Below are 22,517 nucleotides of genomic sequence, written 5' to 3'. Positions count from 1 at the left end.
ATGTACTGATCTGTACATAAAAATGAATTTCACTGTACCTTGGTACATAACAAAGTAGCATTGCAACCATTGTGATTTGGAATAAGTCACTTTCTCTCAGAGCATATTGTCAAATATCTAGCAGTAAAATTGGTTAATTGGCCACTGTGAATTTCCCCTAATGCGTAGGCAGTGGATGAGAAAGCAGGATAACATAGAAGTGTAGTGTGAACAGGTGATCGATGCTCAGCGTGGACTCAGTGGGCCGAAGGGCCATACTGCATCTTAAAAAAACTAACATTTAAAAAATAGAAACCAAATTCAAACTACCACTTAATGTTGACTTAATAGGTAGCAATTTTTCTTTTTAAATATTTTTTTTTTTAAACCCCTTCTATACCTCTGTGCTCTCAAGTTTAGTTTAGAGATACAGCGTGGAAACAGGCCGTATGGTCCACTGAGTCTGAGCCAGCCAGAGATCACTGGTGCACTAGTTCTACCCCACACACTAGGGATAATTTACAGAAGCCAATTAACTGACAAACCAGAGAAAACCCTTGCGGTCAGAGAGAAAACAAACAAACTCCGTAGAGCCAGCACCCATTGTCAGGATCAACCCCAGGTTTCTGGTGCTGTAAGGCAGTAACTCTACTGCTGTGCCACAGTGTATCCACATCCCTCATTGGTAGAATGTTACACTTCAGATCCACACAACATCATGAGACGCAAGGAACTACAGATACTGGAATCTGCGCAAAACACAAAGTGCTGGAATAACTCAGTGGGTCAGGCACCAATTGTGGAGGGAATGGACAGGTGATGTTTAGGATCGGGACCCCTCTTCAGATTGATTAATCAAAAATACACAATCACCATTTGGTTGCCTTTCCCCAACCCCCCCCCCCCCCCCCCCCCAGTGAAAGTTAGAATTTCAGCAATTTAACGAACTGTGAAAAAGACAGCAGACTAACCCATAAGTGCCTGCAATGAATCCTGTCTCAATTACAAAACACCGTCTCCCAACCCAGTGTATGAATTTTGCTTTCTCGTCAAACCAGTTCTGATATTCAGAAACCATTTATTCGAACTTGAAGAGGGATGTTGAGATTGGGGCAGCAAAGGTGGTGGGGTGGGGAGGGGGGGGGGTGAAGAGAGGAAAGTCTGTGGCTGCTACTGTACCATTTACATTACAGTTCATCATTCTTAAAATGGAATTATGGAAAGTGTGTAAACATCAGTTGAAAGGCAGCTGAAGGCTTGTGCTTTAAAAGCATGTTTTCTTCAACCTGCAGAGTCCCTTGAAAATAGATCCAAAATTCCATAAATCTTCCTATGTTAAGCTCTTTTCATGCCGGGTCATTTGGCAGCACTACAGAAGTTTGACTTGCTCCTAGCAGCTAAACATAATAAAGACTGGTGTTAGCATGTATCTGTTTTCACAAGTATAATATAGGATAATGCTTTGACTACAGTGCTCATGAAACACTGACCTAGTGGGTGCTCACATTCAATGGAAACCTTGCTCAAACATGCCCAGAATTGTCAACAGCCAACGGCCGAAAAGAAAGAAACTATCCATTTCCCTGACATTACCATGACTTGCTGCTGGCAAGAACTCAAAACACCAGAACTGAGGAGCTGGCAAACTTTCAGAGGACGGAAGGAAAAAATAAATCAATGTCTTCTGTGGTTTTAAATCAAATTAAATTTGAACTTGTTACTCGGAATTTTTCAAATCTTACTTGACAATGTTGGAGACAAAAAATTATTTCACACGAAATGCATTACGTCAAATGTTAAGGTTTTAAATGTCAGACATATAATGAAAAAAAGTGAAGCAGAACTATTCAGAGTGATTAAAGGTATATTTAGCTGACAGAGAGTCGGAGCCTTCTTATTGTGCTCACCATGGGTAGCACTGTACTCTTTGTGTCCTTCAAATCATACCCCTGGTTACATATTTTACTTTAGAGGTACAGCATGAAAACTGGCACTTTGGTCCACCGAGTCCATGCTGACCATCGATCGCTCGTTCACACAAGTTCTAGTCATCCCACTTTTGTTTCCATTCCCTGCACACTGGCAGCAATTTACAGGAGCTTAGTGAACCTACAAAATCGCACGGCCTTGGGATGTGGGAGAAAACTGGAGTGCCCGAAGGAAACCCACGCGATCACAGGGAGAAGGTGCAAACTCCACGTAGACAGCACTCAGAGTGCATTGACTATGGAGTTATAAAAACGCTAAAATGAAAAAAAGAGAACCCCAGGTTAATCACAGAGACTGCAGTCAATACCGCTGTTGTTCATTTACTGCCATTTTGGCAAAGGCAGTGTTTTATAGTTTGCTTAAGTAAAACCTGGCAAAGACAAGTAACAGCAACCATCCTGCATTAAAAATATTAAAAACCTCCATTCATATCTTTAATATTTTTATTGGAACAAGGAATCGTGTGGAGACATTTCAACAAAGCGTAATTATCAGTGAGTTTTATCAAATGCTTTTTCAAAGCATTGGGGTTTCACTTAAAATTCCAGGACGCGAGTGGCAAAAACAGAGAGTAGCAAATATCATCAAGGATAATACAGCAATTCATATGTAAAATTTATATTCGGGAACTCTGTGTCCACGTTTAACATCGTTTCGTGGAGGTTTCAACTGGAGATGCATTATATGTGACAGTTTTACAGTAACAGGCTGGACATGACACTGCAGTCCAAAGGCAGAATCCAGCACATTTGACCCAGTGCCACAACAGACATAGGAGCCAGAAATAGGCTCCCAGAGGAGTTACTAATGTTCTCCCTTCCTCTTCTGAAGCCTAATTATTATGGGTTTTCCCTAATATTTCACCCAAGCAACTGTTTGCCATGTGTAAATCTGGAGATCTCAGTTCGGCAAATTGTTCATTCACAAGAGGCATCAATGCGAAGCTTTCTTAGGGAGACTAAATGATGAGCAATTTCCAGAGGTTGTTGGAACCGGAATTGTGGTCTACTTTCTCTCCTCAGTCAGGGGCACCAACACTAATCCCATTGCTAGCCAAGTTTTTTTTCAATCATTCATGCAATGTGGGATTTACTGCCAAGTTCAGCATTTAATCCGCATCTCATGTGACAAAGGTCCTTCCAGGACAAGAGACTCCAGAAGATTAATCCAAGTGAGGATGAGGGAACAGCAATGTTTCTAAACAAAGGACACAAAGGGCTGGAGTAACTCAGTAGGTCAGGCAGCATCCCTGATGTAATCTGATTGTAAGATCAGCGCATAGCCATCTACCCATAGTAACTTTTCGCCTCCTTCCCATGAGTCTGTCGACCTTTAGACTTTAGAGATAAGCGTGGAAACAGGCCCTTCGGCCCACCGAGTCTGTGCCAACCAGCGATCACCCCGTTATACTAGCACTATCCTACACACCAGGGATAATTTACAATTTACAGAAGCTAATTAACTGACAAACCTGTACGTCTTTGGAGCATGGGAGGAAATCAGAGCACCCGGAGAAAATCCACGCAGTCACAGGGAGCACGTACAAGGTCCCGTAGTCAGGATCAAACCCGGGTCTCTGGAGCAGTAAGGCAGCAACTCTACCGATGCGCCACTGTGCCCTCAAATTAGTCAATGATTCTGCTTTCACTGCCCTTTGAGGAAAAGAACTCCAAAGACTTACAACCCTTTCAGAAAGAAGAAAAACCTTATCCGTCTTCATTGGACGGCCGCACAAGGAACTACAGACGCTGGTTTACAAAATAGACACAAAGTGCTGGAGTAACTTAGCGGGTCAGGCAACATTTCTGGAGAACATGGATAGGTAATGTTTCAGGTCAGGACCCTTCTTCAGACTGATTGTGGTGGGGGGAGGAGGGGAGGAGAAAGCTGGAAGAGAGATGGTGGCAGGACAAAGCTTGGCATGTGACAGGTAGATACAGGTGAGGTGGAGGGTTTTCATAGGAAGATGCTTGTTCCAAAGCCAGAGATGTAACAACAAAAAGTGTGAGATTTTGATAGAAGAGGTGTGAATTATGAAGCCAGAGTTAGGAATATGGGTGGAAGACGATGGGGGACGGGGGGGGAGAAATGGGTGCAGATCCAAGTGGGGCACAGGGAAGTGGGCAAACTGTTCCTGAAAGATATCAGTGAACCAAATGGATTTCTGCAATGATCTTGTTTTACAGCCAATGTTTCAGATACCAACTTTTAACATGGTTTTATTTAATCAATGGAATTAAAGTTCTCTAGATGGTGTGGAGGGAGTTGCTGCCTCTGAATCACTGCGCATCCAGTAACTTCATGTTCCTGATCCAAGCTGCAGCCTCACCCTCGCCATTACCAATCCCTTTCATGAAGATTAACTATACACATCTGCTTCCTGCATGGGTTTAGGCAAGTGGCCTGGAAGGTGTTGCTGCTTGCTCCAGCGACCTACCTCTCCAAGGTATGTATTCCCTCATCCGACAATGAGCACAATGCCTGATGCTGATCTCTATTTTCAACTAATAATTGAAAATAGGTATCAGCAAATTGTAGAATAGACATCAGCAAATAGAAATCTCAAAATGGTCTCTAGCGTGCAGGATAGAACGAGTGTGTGGTTGATCGTTGGTCGGCACTGTCTCGGTGGGCCGAAGGGCCTGTTTCCACGCTGTAAACTAAACGAAATAAGCCCCCCTTTAGGGTTTCAACATAGCTAATCTGAAACCATACCTGCAAAAAGAAACTCTTGTTACCAAATACCTACTGGGTTGTTGCAGCCTGACAAGGGATTAAACCACAGTTGAAGGAGCTAAACCCCAAATACCTCCTAGGGGCAGGAAGTCACTCACAGGTTATAAGAAGCAGATCGAGTATGTATCAAATGGCAGGGGTAACAGTTCGGTTCACAGATGCAACAGCTCCGAACATGTTTGTCCTCAAGAGGGAGAAACGGATCTTAAAGTAATCACAGCAGTCTGACCCAAGTCTGACTTATGCATCCACCATCCGCGAACACTTATTCCTTTTACATTTATGTCGATATTTCCACAGCTAAATGCTAATTCAGCCTACAAAATATGACTTTCAGATCCAGCTCAGGAGTATAAACCAGGACAGGCTGGGTATAGTAGCCAATCGACTCTTCACTGGTAAGAGGAGTTTGAAATACAACATGGAAGTTGGAGTTAAGGTTATATTCAAGGAAATTAGATAAAATTCAATGACATCTTGCTTCAAAAACGTTGTCGCCTAGCTGTTGTAAGATTTCAGAGCCAGCAGTATGGTTTGAAGATAGACACAAAGTGCCTGAGTAACTTAGCGGGTCAGGCAGCATCTCTGGACAAAAGGAATAGGTGATGTTTCGGGTCAAAACCCTTCTTTCTGAAGAAGTCTGAAGAAGGGTTTCGACCCGAAACATCACCTATTCCTTTTCTCCAGAGATGCTACCTAACCCACTACGTTACTCCAGCATTTTGTGTCCAAGTTTGGTGTAAACCAGCATCTGAAGTTCCTTCCTACACCAGCAATATGGTTTGACATTAACTGAAGGCACAAGGAACTGCAGAAGTTGGTTTACAAAAAAAGACACAAAGGACTGGAGGAAATTAGCGGGTCAGATAGCATTGCTTGACCTGCTAAATTACTCCAGTATTTTGAGACCTTTTCTCTGGATAGGCTCTGTATTTAAAAAGCATTTTTCTTTACAGGCTCCCTTCAATCTGGAAAATTATTACTTGTTTTCCTGACATATAATTTCAGGAAGATCTCAAGGGTAATGCAATGTACATCATTGTTCCCATTCTAAAGGAGTAAAAGAGAGAAACCAATGAACATTGTAGATCTAACTCCCACTCCAGTTACACTGTAGGAGGACTTACATCACAACAGCTGGAATGGTTCAAGTTGGCAACTCATTACCACCTTCTCTCCCAGCTTAACATAATACACAAGCCCACTTGTTTGTCTCACAGGACTTTGCTAAGTTTAGGCTGCGGCTACACTGGAGGATGGGTAAAAGAGATGTGAGAGTTGCACGGAGATGGAAGGGAAAGGTTTACTCAGTCATGCAGCAGGCTTACTCGAGCCTCTGGATCAGGCTACCTTTTAAAGTGCTTGTGTAGGAAAATAACTGCAGATGCTGGTACAAATCGAAGGCATCACAAAATGCTGGAGTAACTCAGCAGGTCAGGCAGCATCTAGGAGAGAGGGAATGGGTGCGTTTCGGTTCGAGACCCTTCTTCAGACTGATGGTGCTTGGATGAATGTACATATAAAATCATTGCTAGATTAAAGTTATTGTTAAACAAATGGAAAAAAAGAGAATCGAATAGTCCAGGGACATGAAAGGTTTTCCAAATTCTTAGTGATAGTCTATTTTTTACGCATACAGGGCCGACCATAGATCACCCGTTCACTCTAGTTCTATGTTATTCCACTTTTTTCCATTTGTTTAAAAATAACTTTGATCTAACAATCCTCCAAAGGTTTATCTTTTGTTCTTTGGTCTCCTTCATCTCTTCTGTGGACTATTCCCCAATATAGTAAACCCTTGTTATAACGGACCATGGAGGGGCAGGAGTGAGAGGGGGCGGGAATGGTGCCCATTATTGGCGATTGTCCGCTGTAACTGAGTAAGGGGAATAAATATCAACTTGCTTAACCCAAGGCCGAGTGGGAAGAAGAACGGTGCTGGTGGAGTTAAACCAAGGGGATTTCATAAGCCACGGATCCGCAGAGCCCTCAACCCCACACGTGGCGCGTCAGGTACGGGCCCGGTACTCACGCTGCCTTAATGCTGCCAAATGCCGCTCCCGCAACCGGAAGCACATCACGTGGCGCCAGGTTATCGGGCAACCTGGCAGGAGCGGGATGAGAGGCAAAAAGGAGCCTTGCGATGTTACCACGAGGTTCGCCTGAGGTACGCGTTGCCAGGGCCACGCAGATGCAGTGGTGGGCTGCTGCATATGCAAACCCATGCCCAATGCATCGCTCGTCAGGAGTGTTTTACTGCCCGCCAACCCCCACCACGAACGGACGTCCCCGTCTGCCCAAACCAAAATCCCTCACAAAGATGTCCGTAGCAATGAGGGTTTATTGTACATGGAAACTCTCACCCCAACATCAATAACTCGTATAGTTACATATTTCTCAAAGGATTCTGTACCAGCTATCTTTAGAAGTCAAGAGTGGGCAAACCAAAGCGCTATTATAAAGCGTGCATTAGGAAATTAATCATCACAAAATAATGCATACTATTGTAAGAATGAGTGCAACTTTTAAGAGCATGATCTATTGTCTACCCAATTTAGAGTATTTATGCATTACAGTTACAAATAACGTGGTGAAGAGTGAACGGAAAAATCAAAGAAATGTATTAGAAAGCTCTTACCAAGAAATACTTTTTGGATCTCACTCTCTGGATCATCTAGATGCACCAACAGCCCACGATAGAGGAACTCAATGTGGCTCTTGTAGTGTAACCTGTCATAATCATTCCCAACACACTGGAACCAAATACTCAAAGCTCTGCCAGCTGCTATACGTACGTCATCCAAACTATCGTCCAACCGTTTTAGCAGCTCTGATGTTAAAAAAAGAAATAATTTAGTTTAGTTTCAAGATACAGCACAGAAACAGGCCCTATGACCCACTGGATCCGCGCCAGCCAGCGATCCCTGTACACGAACAGGGATGGTACACTGTACACTATAGGATAGTTACTACACACTAGGGACAATTTACGATTTTACTGAAGCCAATTAACCTACAAACCTGTACGCCTTTGGAGGAAACCGGAGCACCCGGGGAAAACCCACCCGATCATGGAGAGAACATACAAACTCTGTACAGACAGTACCCGTAGTCTGTGGCGCTGTAAGGCAGCAACTCTATTGCTGTGCCACCCTAATTATTAATGTTGACAAGATGCCACAATCTGTGGTGATTATTAAGAAGAGAAACTAATCCACAAATTTTCTTAGATTTCCTGTAGCAATATTCAAAGAAATTTACTTCTGGTGTAAGTCATAGAGGTTCATAGAATCATAGAGCCATGTGGCACAGAAACAGACCTTTCAGCCCAATTTGTCCATGCCAACCAAGAAGCTAGTCCCATTTTCCTGCATTTGGTCCTTAACACCTCTAAAGCTTCCTATCCACGTACCTGCCAAAGTGTCTTTTAAATATTGTTATTGTACTGCCTCAACTACATCCTCTGGCAGCTCATTCCCTATACGCACCACCCTATGAGAGAAAAAGTTGCCTATGAGTTCCTATTAAATCCTGCCCCTCTCACCCATGTCCTCTGGTTCTTGATTGCCCCACGCTGGATAAAAGACTGTGCATTCAACCTATCAATTCCCCTCATGACACACACAAGCTCTCAAATGGTTCCATCGTTTCATCAAGTGCAAGGAAGTATTTAATCTTAAACATTAAAAAATATTTTTTATTTCCGTGATTAATAGAACTGGCAAAAAGAATATTAACATTAAAATCAGAAACTTGTATCAGCATAGGATTAAAGGAAAATCTGCAAATGCAAGTTGTGAGGAAGTTGCAGGTGAGTTACAACATGCCTGTGTGAACAGATTTGCAGCATCCTGTTGATAAATACGCTACCTGGGTACAATTTATTTAGCTTGTCAGGATCCAACTGGTTCCCACAAATTTTTAAAATGGCACCAACGGCTCGACAAGCCAGTAATCGAGTCATTTTGGAATCTTCATCCAGTGCTGCAATCACTTTTGGCATCAAGTCTTCATACAATCCAAGGGCCTGTTGAAGCAGCAGAGAACGGCAGTCAGGCTGACTTCTTACACAAACCTCCTAACTACGATGAATCAAATTGCAATAATGAGCAAGCCAGTCAGCTGTCCTCGTGTTTGCTCCCATGTGGTCTCTGCGGCAGAGCTCCCACATGGTCTCCACGTCATAGTTCTCACAAGGTCTCCGTGTCAGATCTCCCTCATGGTCTCAGCGTAAGAGTTCCCCCGTGGTCTCCACGTCAGAACTTCCATGTGGTCTCCGCATCGAAACGTTAATTTATGTTTGCGCAGTAACACTTCCGTGTCCGACATATGTAATATCTGACATACGCGAGGGTCTGCAGGACATAACCCTACATAAGACCGGGGGGGGGGGGTCTGCAATGCAAAAGGAGATTTACCCAGAATGATGCCTGGATTGGTGGGTGTTAGCCACAGGGTGAATAGACTTGGACTGCTTTCCCTGGAATGCAGATGTTATGGGCAGACCTGATAGAAGTATATAAAATTATAAAATGCACTGATAGCGTAGAAAGTCAGAGCCTTTTCCCCAGGATGGAAATATCAAACACTAGAGGCATTGCTTTAAGGTGAAAGCGGCAATGTTTAAAGGAGATGCACTGGGCAATTTGTTTTTAAACAGATGGTGGTGATTGCCTGGCAATCGCTGCCGGGGGTTGTGGTGGAGGCAGGTATGATAGTGGGATATGAGATACTTTTAGATAGGCACATGGACATGCAGGGAATGGAAGAATATGGATTATGTGCACTTTCTTTTAAAATGGCACAGGCAGATAAGAGCTGGTAGGCACCATGTTAGGCACAGGAATGTGGGCCGAAGGGCCTATTCTGGTGCTATGTTCTGTGTGGGACAGAAAACGCACAGCAATCATACCGAGCTGATCAAGAGCGTAACGAACGTTACAGACTGAAGCAACAACCAGGAAGATATAATAAATGAGTATATAATATATTGCTCCCTGCTTCTTCCAAACTTGGAGCTATATCGAGTCTTACAGTGTGGAAACAGACCCTTCGGCCTAACTTGTCCCACCTGCCCTAGTCCCAACTGCCTGCGTTTGGCCCATATCCCTCTAAATCTGTCCTATCCATGTACCTGTCTAAATGTTTCTTAAACGTTGTGATCGTACCTGGCTCAACAACTTTCTTCGGCAGCTTGTTCCATACATCCACCACCCTTTGTGTGAAAAAGTTACCCCTCGGGTTCCTATTTAATCTTTTCCCCCCTCACCTTAAACCTATGTCCACTGATGATCACTTAACACCTCGGTAAGTTTGCAATAACGGCGGTATACGTGGAATTATTACAATGCTAATTTTGTGAAATTGATAGGGAGCTTATCAAGAGATTTGCTCACAAGGCTTAGCGTTTGTCAGGTTTTCAGCATGCTTGCTTTTGAATCTTTGACCCGACAGAGTTACCTGTTCCGGCGTAATCATCTTGCTATGCAGTAGAGCCCACAGACACGATACGGCAGTTGTGCGGATCGCAGCTGCCGTCCTCCCAGCGTGCCACAGCAGATTAGGCACCAAAATATCTCTTACAAGCGTCTCCAGGTAGCTGCTGAACCGCCTGAAGCAAAACAGAAGACACCGTGGTGAGCAACGAGAAACTGAGGCAGGATTAATATCCCGTGCATGTGGAATTTTTTAATTTTAACAGAGATGTGGGTGGGAGGCCTGTTGTGCTTCCCCCAAAATAATATAACAAGGCGAGGTTTCGTGGGCTTGGATGAAATTTGTTTGATTTTATTTGCTCAGCTGACTGGATTTTCTCATTAAAGGTGAAATTAATCTTGAGAACAATCAAATTTGTGGAGATGAAAAAGTTATTAAATAACAGCATCCAATTTTGAGCATGCAGCACTTTCTCACTAATTCAGTTTGTTTTTTCCTTAAGTTACACCATAGGTCACAAACTGTTCGTGTGCATTTAGAAGGCCAGCACGGAAGTCACCCACTGTTATAAATGTTGGCATTAAGAAAACATTTTAAGTTCAGCAAGAGTCCAGCGAACTAGAATAATGATAAGAGAATTGTCATGTAGATTTGCAAAGACTATTTTTGGTATTTATCGGGTTCTTCTAAAGATTAATGTTGACTACTTTGGATGGAAGTTTATCATTTCTTATGAGGCTTTTACATGACCTAACATGGATTATATACTCCATTATCAATTTAGGAACATTTTACACAATTATCAAGACTAAATCAAGTTGTGGTAGAGAAGGCATCTGCCTTCATGGTCAGGGCATAAAAGTTAGGGAGTCATGTTGCAGCTTTATCGGACTTTTGTTGCATTTGGAGTATTGTTTGCAGTTCAGGTCAGAAGAATGTGGAGGCTTTGGAGAGGGTGCAGAAGAGGTTTACCGGAATGGTTCCTGGATAGCCAATACCCTATGAGGAATATCCTTGTAGGATATTAGCTATAAGGAGAGGTTGGACAAAGTTGGATTGTTTTCTCTGGAACTTCGGAGATTGAGGGAAGATTTGATATTAGTATACAAAATTATGGGAGGCATGAATCGAGTAGACAGTCACAACCTTTTTCTGCAGGGTAGAAATGTCAAGGACTAAAGAACAGAGCTTTAAGGTGAGAAGGATAAAGTTTAGAGGAGATGTGCAGGGTAAGTTTTTTTTAACAAAAGAGAATGGTGCCCGGAATGAGCCAGGGCTGGGTGCGGAGGCAGAGAAGATCCTATAGAGGCATTTAAGAGGTTGTGGACAGCCACTGGGATATGCAGAGAATAGAAGGACATAGATTACGTGCAGGCAGAGGAAATTAGTTTAACTTGACATCATGTTCGGCACGGACTTTGTGAGCCTGTTCCTATGCTGTACTGTTCTATGTTCTAATATCATTCTCTTTCTTTTCTTTTTGTTACAAACTATTCTTCTTCATCTGATCTGGAAGTAGTTACACTATCTTGAAGTACAGTTGCTCTGGCACCAGTTGTCTTAAAATGTCTTATCAAGTTGCCACTGCTCATACTCAAAACCGATTTCCTTTTGTTACTTCCTAACATTGCCTCAATGATAAATAACAGAAGACACCATGTAAGAGTTTGCAAATGCTTAGGGTGCCCCAGTTTGTCTCTGGAACTGATGCGTTACACAGATGACAACTATATTCTACACTTTGTAGCTTTCCCTTCGCTCTATCTTTAGTTTAGTTTAGGGATACAGCGCGGAAACAAGCCCTTTGGCCCACCGAGTCCGCGCCAACCAGCGATCCCCGTTCACTAACACTATCCTGCACTCTAGGAACAATTTACAATTTTTTCACCAAATTCAATAAATCTACAAACCTGTAGGTCTTCAGATTGTGGGAGTAAGCCGAAACACCCGGAGAAAACCCACGAGGTCATGGGGAGCACATACAAACTCCGTACAGACAGCATCCGTATTCAGGATCCAACCCGGGTCTCTGGTGCCGTGAGGCAGCAACTCTACCGCTGCGTCACCAGTGTTGCCCCATCTACTGGACTTGACTTAGGCCTGATTTTATCTATGTCTATATCATCTGATTTGATTGGCTTGCATGTAAAACAAAGTTTTTCACTCAACCTAGGTCAAAGAGACCTAAACCTAAAACTAAACCTAAAGTTTTAATTTCAGCCATTAGCATCAACAGATCACGTAAACAAAAATTAAATAAGGTAACAGAAATTTTGCAACTCCTAGTTAACAAGTGAAAACACAACATACTGCCACATAAATTTGAATATGTGTTTTCAAAAACTGTGTTCCAAATCAATGAGGCGCATGTTAACACTTGTTATTTAACGATCCTTGTATCCTGTTTTTTACTGAACAAGACCATTTAAAAAGAGTGTGAAGAGAATGCCTAACTGGGAAGTTGACTGATGGTTGTGGATACGGTGAGGCAGAAATCAGCAAATGGTCATTCCTGAGCTGCTGGTAAAGTGGAAACATCAGGCCAAGAAAAATAAACAGTCATAGTTAAAAAGCATGTAACGTGGAGTTTATCTATTCATAAGACGTATAATCTTTCTTCCAGAAATATAACTGATTGATTGAAAGATACAGCATGGAAACAGACCCAACGGACCGCCGATTCCAAGCCGACCATCGATCACCCGTTCACACTAGTTCTGTTATCTCACTTTCACATCCACCCTGTGAATTAGGATCACAATGAACCCAACCCAAAACCTAAGTTCATTAGTTATAGGAGCTGAATTAGGCTATGTGGCCCATCAAGTCTACTCTACCATTCAATCATGACTGATCTATCTTTCCCTCTCAACCCCATTCTCCTGCCTTCTCCCCATAACCCCAGACACCCTTACTGATCAAGAATCTGTTAATCTCCACCTTAAAGATATCCATTCACTTGGATTGGGTTCTTGGTCCTCCAAAATATTCCAAATGGAATTTAAACTGGAGGATGGACACAAAAAGCTGGAGTAACTCAGCCAGCATCTCTGGAGAAAAGGAATAGGTGATGTTTCGGGTCAAGACCCTTCTTCAGACCCTTCTCCATCGACTTGGCCTCCACAGATGTCTGTGCCAATGAATTCCATCTTCTTTCTAAAGGTATGTCCTTTTATTCTGAGGCTATGTCCTAGACTCTCCCACTAGTGGAAAAATCATCTCACATCTGCTCTATCCAGGCCTTTCACTATTCAGTAAGTTTCAATGAGGATCCCTCTCATTGAACATCATCGATCCATGTTCTCCAGAGATGCTGCTTGAGCCGCTGATTTACTCCAGCATTTTGTGTCCTTTCTTCCCCATACTAGTTCGATGTTATCCCAATTTTCTCATCCGCTCCCAGCAGACTTGGGACAATTTACAGAGGCCAATTAACCTACAAACTCGCACTTCTTTCGAATGTAGGAGGAAACCAGAGTACCCATGTGGTCACAGGGAGAACATGCAAACTCCACACAGACAGCACCCGAGGTCAGGATCAAACCTGAGTCTCTGGCACTGTGAGCCAGCAACTCTACCAGCCACTTCACCACCCTGATTTCCTTGATTTACTTCCTAACATTACCTCGATAATAAATAACGGAAGACACCGTAGAATCAATGTTACTAGTGGCAAGTTTGGAAAATGACTCTGGAGAACATGGACATATAACGTTTTGGGTCGGGAAGAGTCCTGACCCGAAACATCATCTATTGAGTTCCAGAGATGCTGCTTGACTCCCTGAGCTACTGCAATACTTTGTGCCTCTTATTTTTTGTAAACCAATATCTACAGTTCCTTGTTTCTACAAGAAGAATGTGGAGGCTGGCCCCGAACTCAAGGTACATCCAGAATCGCTTTGAGTTAAAAAAAAGTGGTGATTTCTGCATAAACATCCAACATCAGATTCCTCCATTAGCTGCTACCAGCTGTCCCTGCTGGTGCTGCATAATCATAAGCTATGTTATCTACAGTGGTGGGATTGGTTTTTTTCTTCTGGTAGCTGGTATTTTCCTTGAGAAATTAAGCCAGGATGATCTCCAGGTGTGTTTCAATATTTTTGAAAGGGTTTTTTTCCGTACGCGCACACAACATGCACAGATGAAATAAAATCGTGAAAACCACCAGTTTGCAGGATATTTTCTGAGCGAGCTGGCTTGGTTAACAGAAAGGAGTTGGCGGCCGCGGAGGCAAGTACACAACAGGTGTGGTGCAGAGAACTGTGTTCGGGTGGTTCAAAACCTAGTTGTTGACTTTCAATCTAACTTTTCCCTTTTTTTTACATATACTTCAATGTGTCATTTAAGGTTGAGCCTTTGATGTGCAGTTGGAACACTGTGGTTCAAATGGCTGGATTTGTTGGCTGCTCTGAATGATTTCTTTGTTGGGTATTTCCCAACTCTGCCTGCATATTTGATAACAGCTGTAGCCTCAGTGACTGAAAAGGCGTTCAGGCCCTGCACATGGCAGGCTCACAACAAAGAGGGAGGCAGAGCACATCTAACAACAAGCAATTGAAGGCACAGCAGCAGTGAGGCAACAGAATCTGATTTATCATTACCAAATTACAACAAGATTAGAAGCGACACTCTAAATACATTGATTTTGTATTTGTAATCAATTAAAATAAATTAGTGGTAGATCATGTGAAACTATGATAATACATAGAACAGTACAGTACAAGAGCAGGGGCGGCGAAGCAGCACAGCGGTAGACTTGGTGTCTGACAGTGCCAGAGACCCGGGTTCGATCCTGACTGCAGATGCTGTCTGTACGGAGTTTGTACGCTGTCCCTGTGACTGTGTGGGTTTTCTCTGGGTGTGCCGGTTTCCCCCCCACCCTCCAAAGATGCACAGTTTTGTTGGTTAATTGGCTGCTATAAATTGTAAATTGTCCCTCGTGTGTAGGATATTGCAAGTGTATGGGGCGTTCACTGGTTGTCGCGGACCCAGTGGGCCAAGAGGCCTGTTTCCACACTGTATCTCTAAAGTCCAAAGTAAAGCAGGCCCTTCGACCCACAGTGCCTATGCCGAACATGATACTAAGACCATCTTTTATCTACCTGCGCATCATCCATATCCATCCACTCCCTATGTCTATGTGCCCATCTAAAAGCCTCTTAAATGCCACTATCATATCTGCTTCAACCACCAACTATGGCAGCACGATCCACGCGCTCACCACCCTCTGTGAAAAAAGCTGCCCTGCACATCTCCTTTACGTTTTGCCCCCTCACCTCAAAGCTGTGCCCTCTAGTATTTGATTTTTTCCATCCTGAGAAAAAGGTTCCCAGCATGTAAAAGTCAAATATCATGGTGTATTATATGTTGGTATAATATATAATGCTCCTAGGTCCACACCCATTTTTTGGGGATGAAGTTCAGTTGTTGAGTTGTTGGTGGCTGGAGATGACACAAGGGGCTGAGTGGCCTATTCTTGCTCCTAGTTATGCCGAAGTAAGCTGCAATACGGATCAGCATATGTGCCAACCAGCAACAAACTGCATGTCATTAGATAAACCAAGCAACCCCGACACATCTCCTTTAAACTTTCCTCCTTTTACCTTCAAGCCATGCCATCAACTTTCTGGGTTTGACCACCATTGACGATGGGTTCTTGCAACCTCTTCCCATTAGCTGGACCACCATCATCAATGGTGGTGGTCAATTAACCAGCTAATGGGAGGAGTTTGCAAGAACCCATCATCAATGGTGGTCAAACCCAGAAAATTGATGGCATGGCTTGAAAGGGGGCAAGTTTAAAGGAGATGTGTCGGGCACATGAGACTTTAGACTTTTACTTTATACTTTAGAGATAGAGCGTGGAAACAGGCCATTCAGCCCACCGAGTCCACGCTAACCAGCGATCACCCTGTACACTAACACTATCCGACACACGAGGGACAATTTACAATTTTACCGAAGTCAATTTACCTACAAACCTCTGCATCTTTGGAATGTGGGTGGAAACCGAAGCACCTGGAGAAAACCTATGTGGTCACAGGGAAAACATACAATGTTTTCTACCACAATGTCACTATGTCACCCTGCGGTTACGCAGAGTGTAGTGGGTGCCTGGAAAGTACTGCCAGGGGTTGCGGTGGAAGATACGATAGTGTCGCTTAGATATGCACATGTTTATGAAAGGAATGGAGGGATATGGATCATGTGAAGGCAGAGATTAGTTTAACCTGGCATTATGTTTGGCATGGACGTTGTGGGCCATAGAGTCTGCTCTCATGCTCTATGTTCTACATTATATGTGTGTTGAACAAAAGGCTCATGCATTTGCAACCACATTCACACCAGAATTGCTGAACAGATGATCACAGGATTTGTTCCTGAAATTCCCACGATCAAAGCCAGTTTCCGGCCAATTTATGATATAGTGATCTTATACAGTGCCCTTCATAATGTTTGGGACAAAGACCCATCATTTATTTATTTGCCTCTGTACTCCACAATTTGAGATTTGTAAAAGAAAAAAAAAACACATGTGGTTAAAGTGCACATTGTCAGATTTTATTAAAGGGTATTTTTATACATTTTGGTTTCACCATGTAGAAATTACAGCAGTTTTTATACATAGTCCTCCCATTTCAGTTCACCATAATGTTTGGGACACAGCAAATGTCATGTAAATGAAAGTAGTCATGTTTAGTATTTTGTTGCATACCCTTTGCATGCAATGACTGCTTGAAGTCTGCGATTCATGAACATCACCAGTTGCTGGGTGTCGTCTCTGGTGATGCTCTGCCAGGCCTGTATTGCAGCCATCTTTAGTTTATGCTTGTTCTGGGGGCTAGTCCACTTCAGTTTTTTCTTCAGCATATAAAAGGCATGCTCCATTGGGTTCAGATCAGATGATTGACTTGGCCACTCAAAAATTTACCATTTTATAGCTTTGAAAAACTTTGTTGCTTTAGAAGTATGTTTGGATGTTTGTCTTGCTGTAGAATGAACTGCCGGCCAATGAGTTTGGAGGCATTTGTTCGAACTTGAGCAGATAGGATTTACTTCAGAATTCAAGATACACTTCAGAATTCATTATGCTACTACCGTCAGCAGTTGTATCATCAATGAAGATAAGTGAGCCAGTACTTTCAGCAGCCATACATGCCCAGGCCATTACACCCCCACCAACGTGTTTCACAGATGAGGTGGTATGCTTTGGATCTTGGGCAGTTCCTTCTCTCCTCCATACTTTGCTCTTGCCAGCACTCTGATATAAGTTAATCTTCGCCTCATCTGTCCACAAGGCCTTTTTTCCAGAACTGTGGTTGATCTTTTAAGTACTTCTTGGCAAACTGTAACCTGGCCATCCTATTTTTGCGGCTAACCAGTGGTTTGCATCTTGTAGTGTAGCCTCTGTATTCCTGTTCATGAAGTCTTCTGCGGACAATGGTCATTGACAAATCCACACCTAAAGAGTGTTTCTGATCTGTCGGACAGGTGTTTGGGGATTTTTCTTTATTACAGAGAGAATTCTACTGTCATCGGTTGTGGAGGTTGTCCTTGGCCTGCCAGTCCCTTTGCGATTAGTAAGCTCGCCAGTGCTCTCTTTCTTCTTAATGATGTCCCAACAGTTGATTTTGGTAAACCTACGGTTTGGCTGATGTCTCTAACAGTTTTATCTTGTTTCGCAGTCTCATAATGGCTTTTTTGACTTTTATTGGCACATCATTGGTCCTCATGATGATAAACAGCAATAAAATTTCCAAAGTTGATGGAAAGACTGGAGGAAAGACTAGGTGCTGAGAGCTCTCTTATACCTGCATTAAGGGGGCATTTAAACACACCTGAGCAATTACAAACACCGGTGAAGCCATGTGTCCCAAACATTATGGTGCTCTGAAATGGGGGGACTATGTACAGCTGTAATTTCTGCATGGTGAAACCAAAATGTATAAAAATACCCTTTAATAAAATCTGACAATGTGCACTTTAACCACATGTGTTTTTTTTCTATTACAAATCTCAAATTGTGGAGTACAGAGGCAAATAAATAAAAGAAGGGTCTTTGTGCCAAACATTATGAACAGCACTGTAGGTGTATAAAATCATGAGAGGAACAGATTGAGTAGACGCACAGAGTATCTTACCCAGAGTTGGGGAATCAAGAACCAGAGGACATAGGTTTAAGGTGAAGAGGAAAAGATTAAATATGAATCTGAGGGGTAAACTTTTTCCACACAAAGGGTGTATGGAACGAGCTGTCAGAGGAGGTAGTTGAGGCAGGGAGTATTGCAACGTTTAAGAAACAATTAGACAAGTACATAGATAAGACAGGTTTAAAGAGATATGGGGCAAATGCAGGCAAGTGGGACAAGTGTAGATGGGACATGTTGGTCAGTGTGGGCAAGTTGGGCCGAAGGGTCTGTTTCCACACTGTATGACTCTATGATTCCCTTCTTAATAGCACAATTGAAGTACTCGCAACAGAGGCACTGAAGCAGTCCAAGAAGATGCCTCTGCACCACCTTCTCGAGACTATTTAGAGGTAAGCAACACAAGCTGGATTTGCCAGCAATGCCTAAATACAATAAATGCATTAAGAAAATCTAAATTCTTATGAAATTTAAAAAATCACAAGCTGAGTGAGGTGAGTTTAGGACAGATAGCCAGAGGCATGGCCGTGCCAAAAGGATAGGTTTTGAGGACAAGAGAGAGAAGAATCACTTCCTTCTGTTACAATATCAACAGCCCAGGAGGTGGCGCTCCCTTCTAACTATTGTTAAAATAGACCCAGCAGTTGTTGATCAATAGTGCATTCAAGTTCCATCTGATGCGTCGCATTGTTAAAAGAAATTTCTTAATATATATTTAAATGCATTTTGTGAGACTGATCTTGGATTACCTCCGGAAGAAAACATGATTTTAAGCCCCTAATAATTCAATGCAAAATAAATGCAAATCATCAAGGTGGGCTACATTCAATGAACCCTTTCGGGTTTTGTGTGTTGCCATTGTTATTCATGACTGTTGATAGCTAAAATGCCCACAACAAAGCACAAATGTTGGTTTGGCTTTTAACAGCTACCCAGTGAGGATTCACACATGCAAAGAAAGTAAAAAGGTTTCTCCCTTGAAAACAATCATGCAAAACAAAGAATAAAGGAAAATAGCAGTGAAATGCAAAACAAGTGGGTGGTCTACACAGAAAGTGTATGATCAACATTTGGAGTCTACCCCGTCTACAGAGTCTAACAGATATCTAGCACGACCATTAGAGTCCACTTGAGACAAAGAATTTAAATATGTGGCCTTCAGCCACGAATGAGAAATTGCGCACCTGTCAGCTGAATTATAAGCTTGAAAAAAATTCCAGAATTAAAGCACACAACAGTATTCATGTAGGGGGCAGCACAGTGGTGCAGCGGCAGAGTTGCTGCTTTACAACGCCAGAGACTCAGGTTTGATCCTGACTACGGGTGCTGTTTGTACAGAATTTGTGACCATGTGGGTTTTCTCCGGATGCTCTGGTTTCCTCCCACATTCCAAGATGTGTAGCTTGTAGGTTGATTGGCTTCTGTAAATTGCCCCCAGTGCATAGGAAGTGAAACTGGGATAACATAGAACTAGTTTACAGATGATCGTTAGTCAGTGCGGACTCGGTGGGCCAGTTTCCACGTTGTATCTCTAAATTAAACAAAACAGTGATGAAGGGGAATTAGTTCTTGGACATGTGAACTTTAACGGCGGTTGGGGCCTTTGGCGGTGTGGTCTGAAGAAGGGTGTCGACCCGAAACGTCACCCATTCCTTCTCTCCCAAGATGCTGCCTGTCTCGCTGAGTTACTCTAGCATTTTGTGTCTATCTTATAGTTCTTAGACACGATTGGTCTTTCATAACAACTCAAATAAACTACTTGGGAGTGAAACAGTGATAACTTCACAAGCATTTTAAAACATTTTAATGGAATTTCATTAATTAAGTTTAGAAGATTTTGAGGAAACAGAACTATTTGCCCAGTTGCACACCACCAACTTATGAGAAGTTACCTGTGAGGTGACCAAAGTGATGAAAATCTCTGATTGGTTGCAGGTGATGTCTGAACTAATGGCCTTCATTAGCCACAGAGGAATATGGGCCTGGGCTTGCCCCAGTTACAAGGCTTGGGCATTTCTATTCTTCCCCTCTAAACCCATGCTAGATAACCAAAGAGCCATTGCCTTGCGGGTGTTATCATAAAGTCTTGTTTTCCTGGACTACGAGACAAAATTAAAAAAATCAAATTTAAAAAGGATTTTTAGTACGTGTTCTTGCCCTGTGGTGATCGATGACCATGAAGGGCTCAGGCGTTCTGATCCTTTTCTGTATTAGAATTATATGAGACATAGATGTTACAGTATTTGCTTGCAAACCTCCACTGATTCATGTTCCATTTTTGACATCAACACCTTCACTACGATGCAAAAATACCTGCTGGTGGTTTTACAGTGGTCACTGCACAGCAAGGAGCAATTTATCTCTATGTTTACCATGCAGCTTACAGGAAACTGAGCAGACAAGCAATGACTCTTTTATTGATCTTTCAATGTGAGATATTAAGGGTTATCATGACTAATTCTTCCTTGGGCAAAAGTGGTAGCATCAAAATTAAACCTGTATCAACAATGTACCTACCCTTGAGAATTCAGAGTTTCGTTGGCATTCAGCAGTAATTTTGATAAAACCATGAAGAGTTTGAGGCGCACCTCAGGATCTTTGCTGGGCTGAAAGCAGTTTATCAAAACTGGAAAAACTACATCAAGCGAATCTCCAAGGACTGGTCCTACAAAACACATGAAAAAATAACCGTAGTAATTGGTTCTGCTAGAATAGTAGTTATAAAGAGATTATGTTTCGTAAGTATTTAACAACTTGATAAACACCTTGTCCAAAAAGAATGCACTGAGATCAACTTTTACATTGGAAAACTAAAAGCAATTGTAGATGGATTTTATATCCATCATATAGCTAAGAAAGGGTTACAGAAGCAATCTTTTTGTTTTTAATGAGGAATGCTTAGTTTAGTTAAGTGTAGAGTCACAGCATAGAAACAGGCCCACCGATCACTTGTTCACACTGTTATCCCACTTTCAAATCCACACCTTATACATTGGGGGCAATTTACAGAGGCCAATTAACCTACAAACCCACATGTTTTGGGGATGTAGGGAGAAATCGGAGCATCTGGAAGAAAGCCAGGCAGTCACAAGGAGAAGATGTATACTCCACACAGACAGCACCTGAGGTCAGGATTGAACCCATGACGCTGTGAGGTAGTGGCTCTACCAGTTGCGCCACTGTGCCGCCCTTTTACTGAATTCATCATTTGGACAACTATGCAAAATACCTTCCGTAAAATAAATGACCACAGAATTCATTCAGAGTGGTTGCAGAGGTATCCAGTTCCATTGAGTGGCAGTGCTAAGCTCAACAAAGTAAACTCACATCTGTGATAAATCTGTCAATTCTCAGTATCTGTAACAATGGCTGTGAATTCTGGATTGCTCTCACCAAATTATAAAGTAAACAATGCCAATGTGGTAGATTTGAGCTGAAAACTTCCACCTAGAACCAGCAGTTTAAACGTTGTCAACAAAGAACCTAAACATTAATTCAACTACCGCTAAGACAATGCATTGAAATACCTATTCAGTTCCTGACCCACGGCTATGAACAAGTCATGCACCAAACCAGTCTGGAACATGCCCTAGTTTCGTAATAATCCACTGTGTAAAGTTATGAAAAGTATCAGATCTGGATCTGTAAATGGAACAAGGCCAACATTATCTGCACAGCCTGACATCTTGACAACAGGAATCTCAAACGATGGAACAATTTTCAATTTATCTTTAATAGTAGGATTTTACTGGTTGTAGATGGGCAGCACAGTGGAGCAGCGGTAGAGTTGTTGTCTTACAGCGCCAGACCTGAGTTTGATCCTGACTACGGGTGCTATGTATACAAAGTTCTTTCTGTGACTGCGTGGGTTTTCTCCGGGTGCTCCGGTTTCCTCCCACATTCCAAAGACATGCAGGTTTGCAGGTCAATTGGCTTCTGTAAATTACCCTAGTGTGTAGAATGCAAAACTGGGATAACATAGAACTGGTGTGCAGGTGATCGATGGTCAACATGGACGCTGGGGGCTGAAGGTCCTGTTTCCATGCTGTATCTCGAAACTAAACTAAATTAAAAAGATGCAATGTTTACAACTGTTGTTGTTTACAATTTAAAATGTATTACGAAATATGGGTAATAAATAAGTTTTGCATCTCTAGCATATTTTCATCTTCAATAATGCCGTGCCTAGCATTCTCAGCCCAGTGAGAAGGAACAGAGGCATGAATGTAG

At 42.5% G+C, this 22,517-nt stretch overlaps 1 protein-coding gene across 2 annotated transcripts in view; it reads right to left on the bottom strand.

Annotated features, from left to right (window-relative positions):
* Positions 1 to 22,517, bottom strand: part of dnaaf5 (dynein axonemal assembly factor 5) — an 89,232-nt gene that overhangs the window by 1,879 nt on the left and 64,836 nt on the right. The window contains exons 9-12 of one of the 2 annotated variants that reach the window (XM_078418105.1): positions 20,805 to 20,952; positions 10,165 to 10,315; positions 8,575 to 8,731; positions 7,343 to 7,534 (exon numbers count right to left, since the gene is read on the bottom strand). In XM_078418105.1, the coding sequence (XP_078274231.1) occupies positions 7,343 to 7,534; positions 8,575 to 8,731; positions 10,165 to 10,315; positions 20,805 to 20,952 (648 nt within the window). Of the gene's footprint in view, positions 1 to 7,342; positions 7,535 to 8,153; positions 8,197 to 8,574; positions 8,732 to 10,164; positions 10,316 to 20,804; positions 20,953 to 22,517 lie in introns of those variants that run through there. The other variant, XM_078418106.1, reaches the window with a different exon arrangement.

Source organism: Rhinoraja longicauda, chromosome 21 (assembly GCF_053455715.1).
Source record: "Rhinoraja longicauda isolate Sanriku21f chromosome 21, sRhiLon1.1, whole genome shotgun sequence".
Classification (NCBI taxonomy): domain Eukaryota; kingdom Metazoa; phylum Chordata; class Chondrichthyes; order Rajiformes; family Arhynchobatidae; genus Rhinoraja; species Rhinoraja longicauda.
This window is presented reverse-complemented; position numbering and strand designations above follow the sequence as displayed.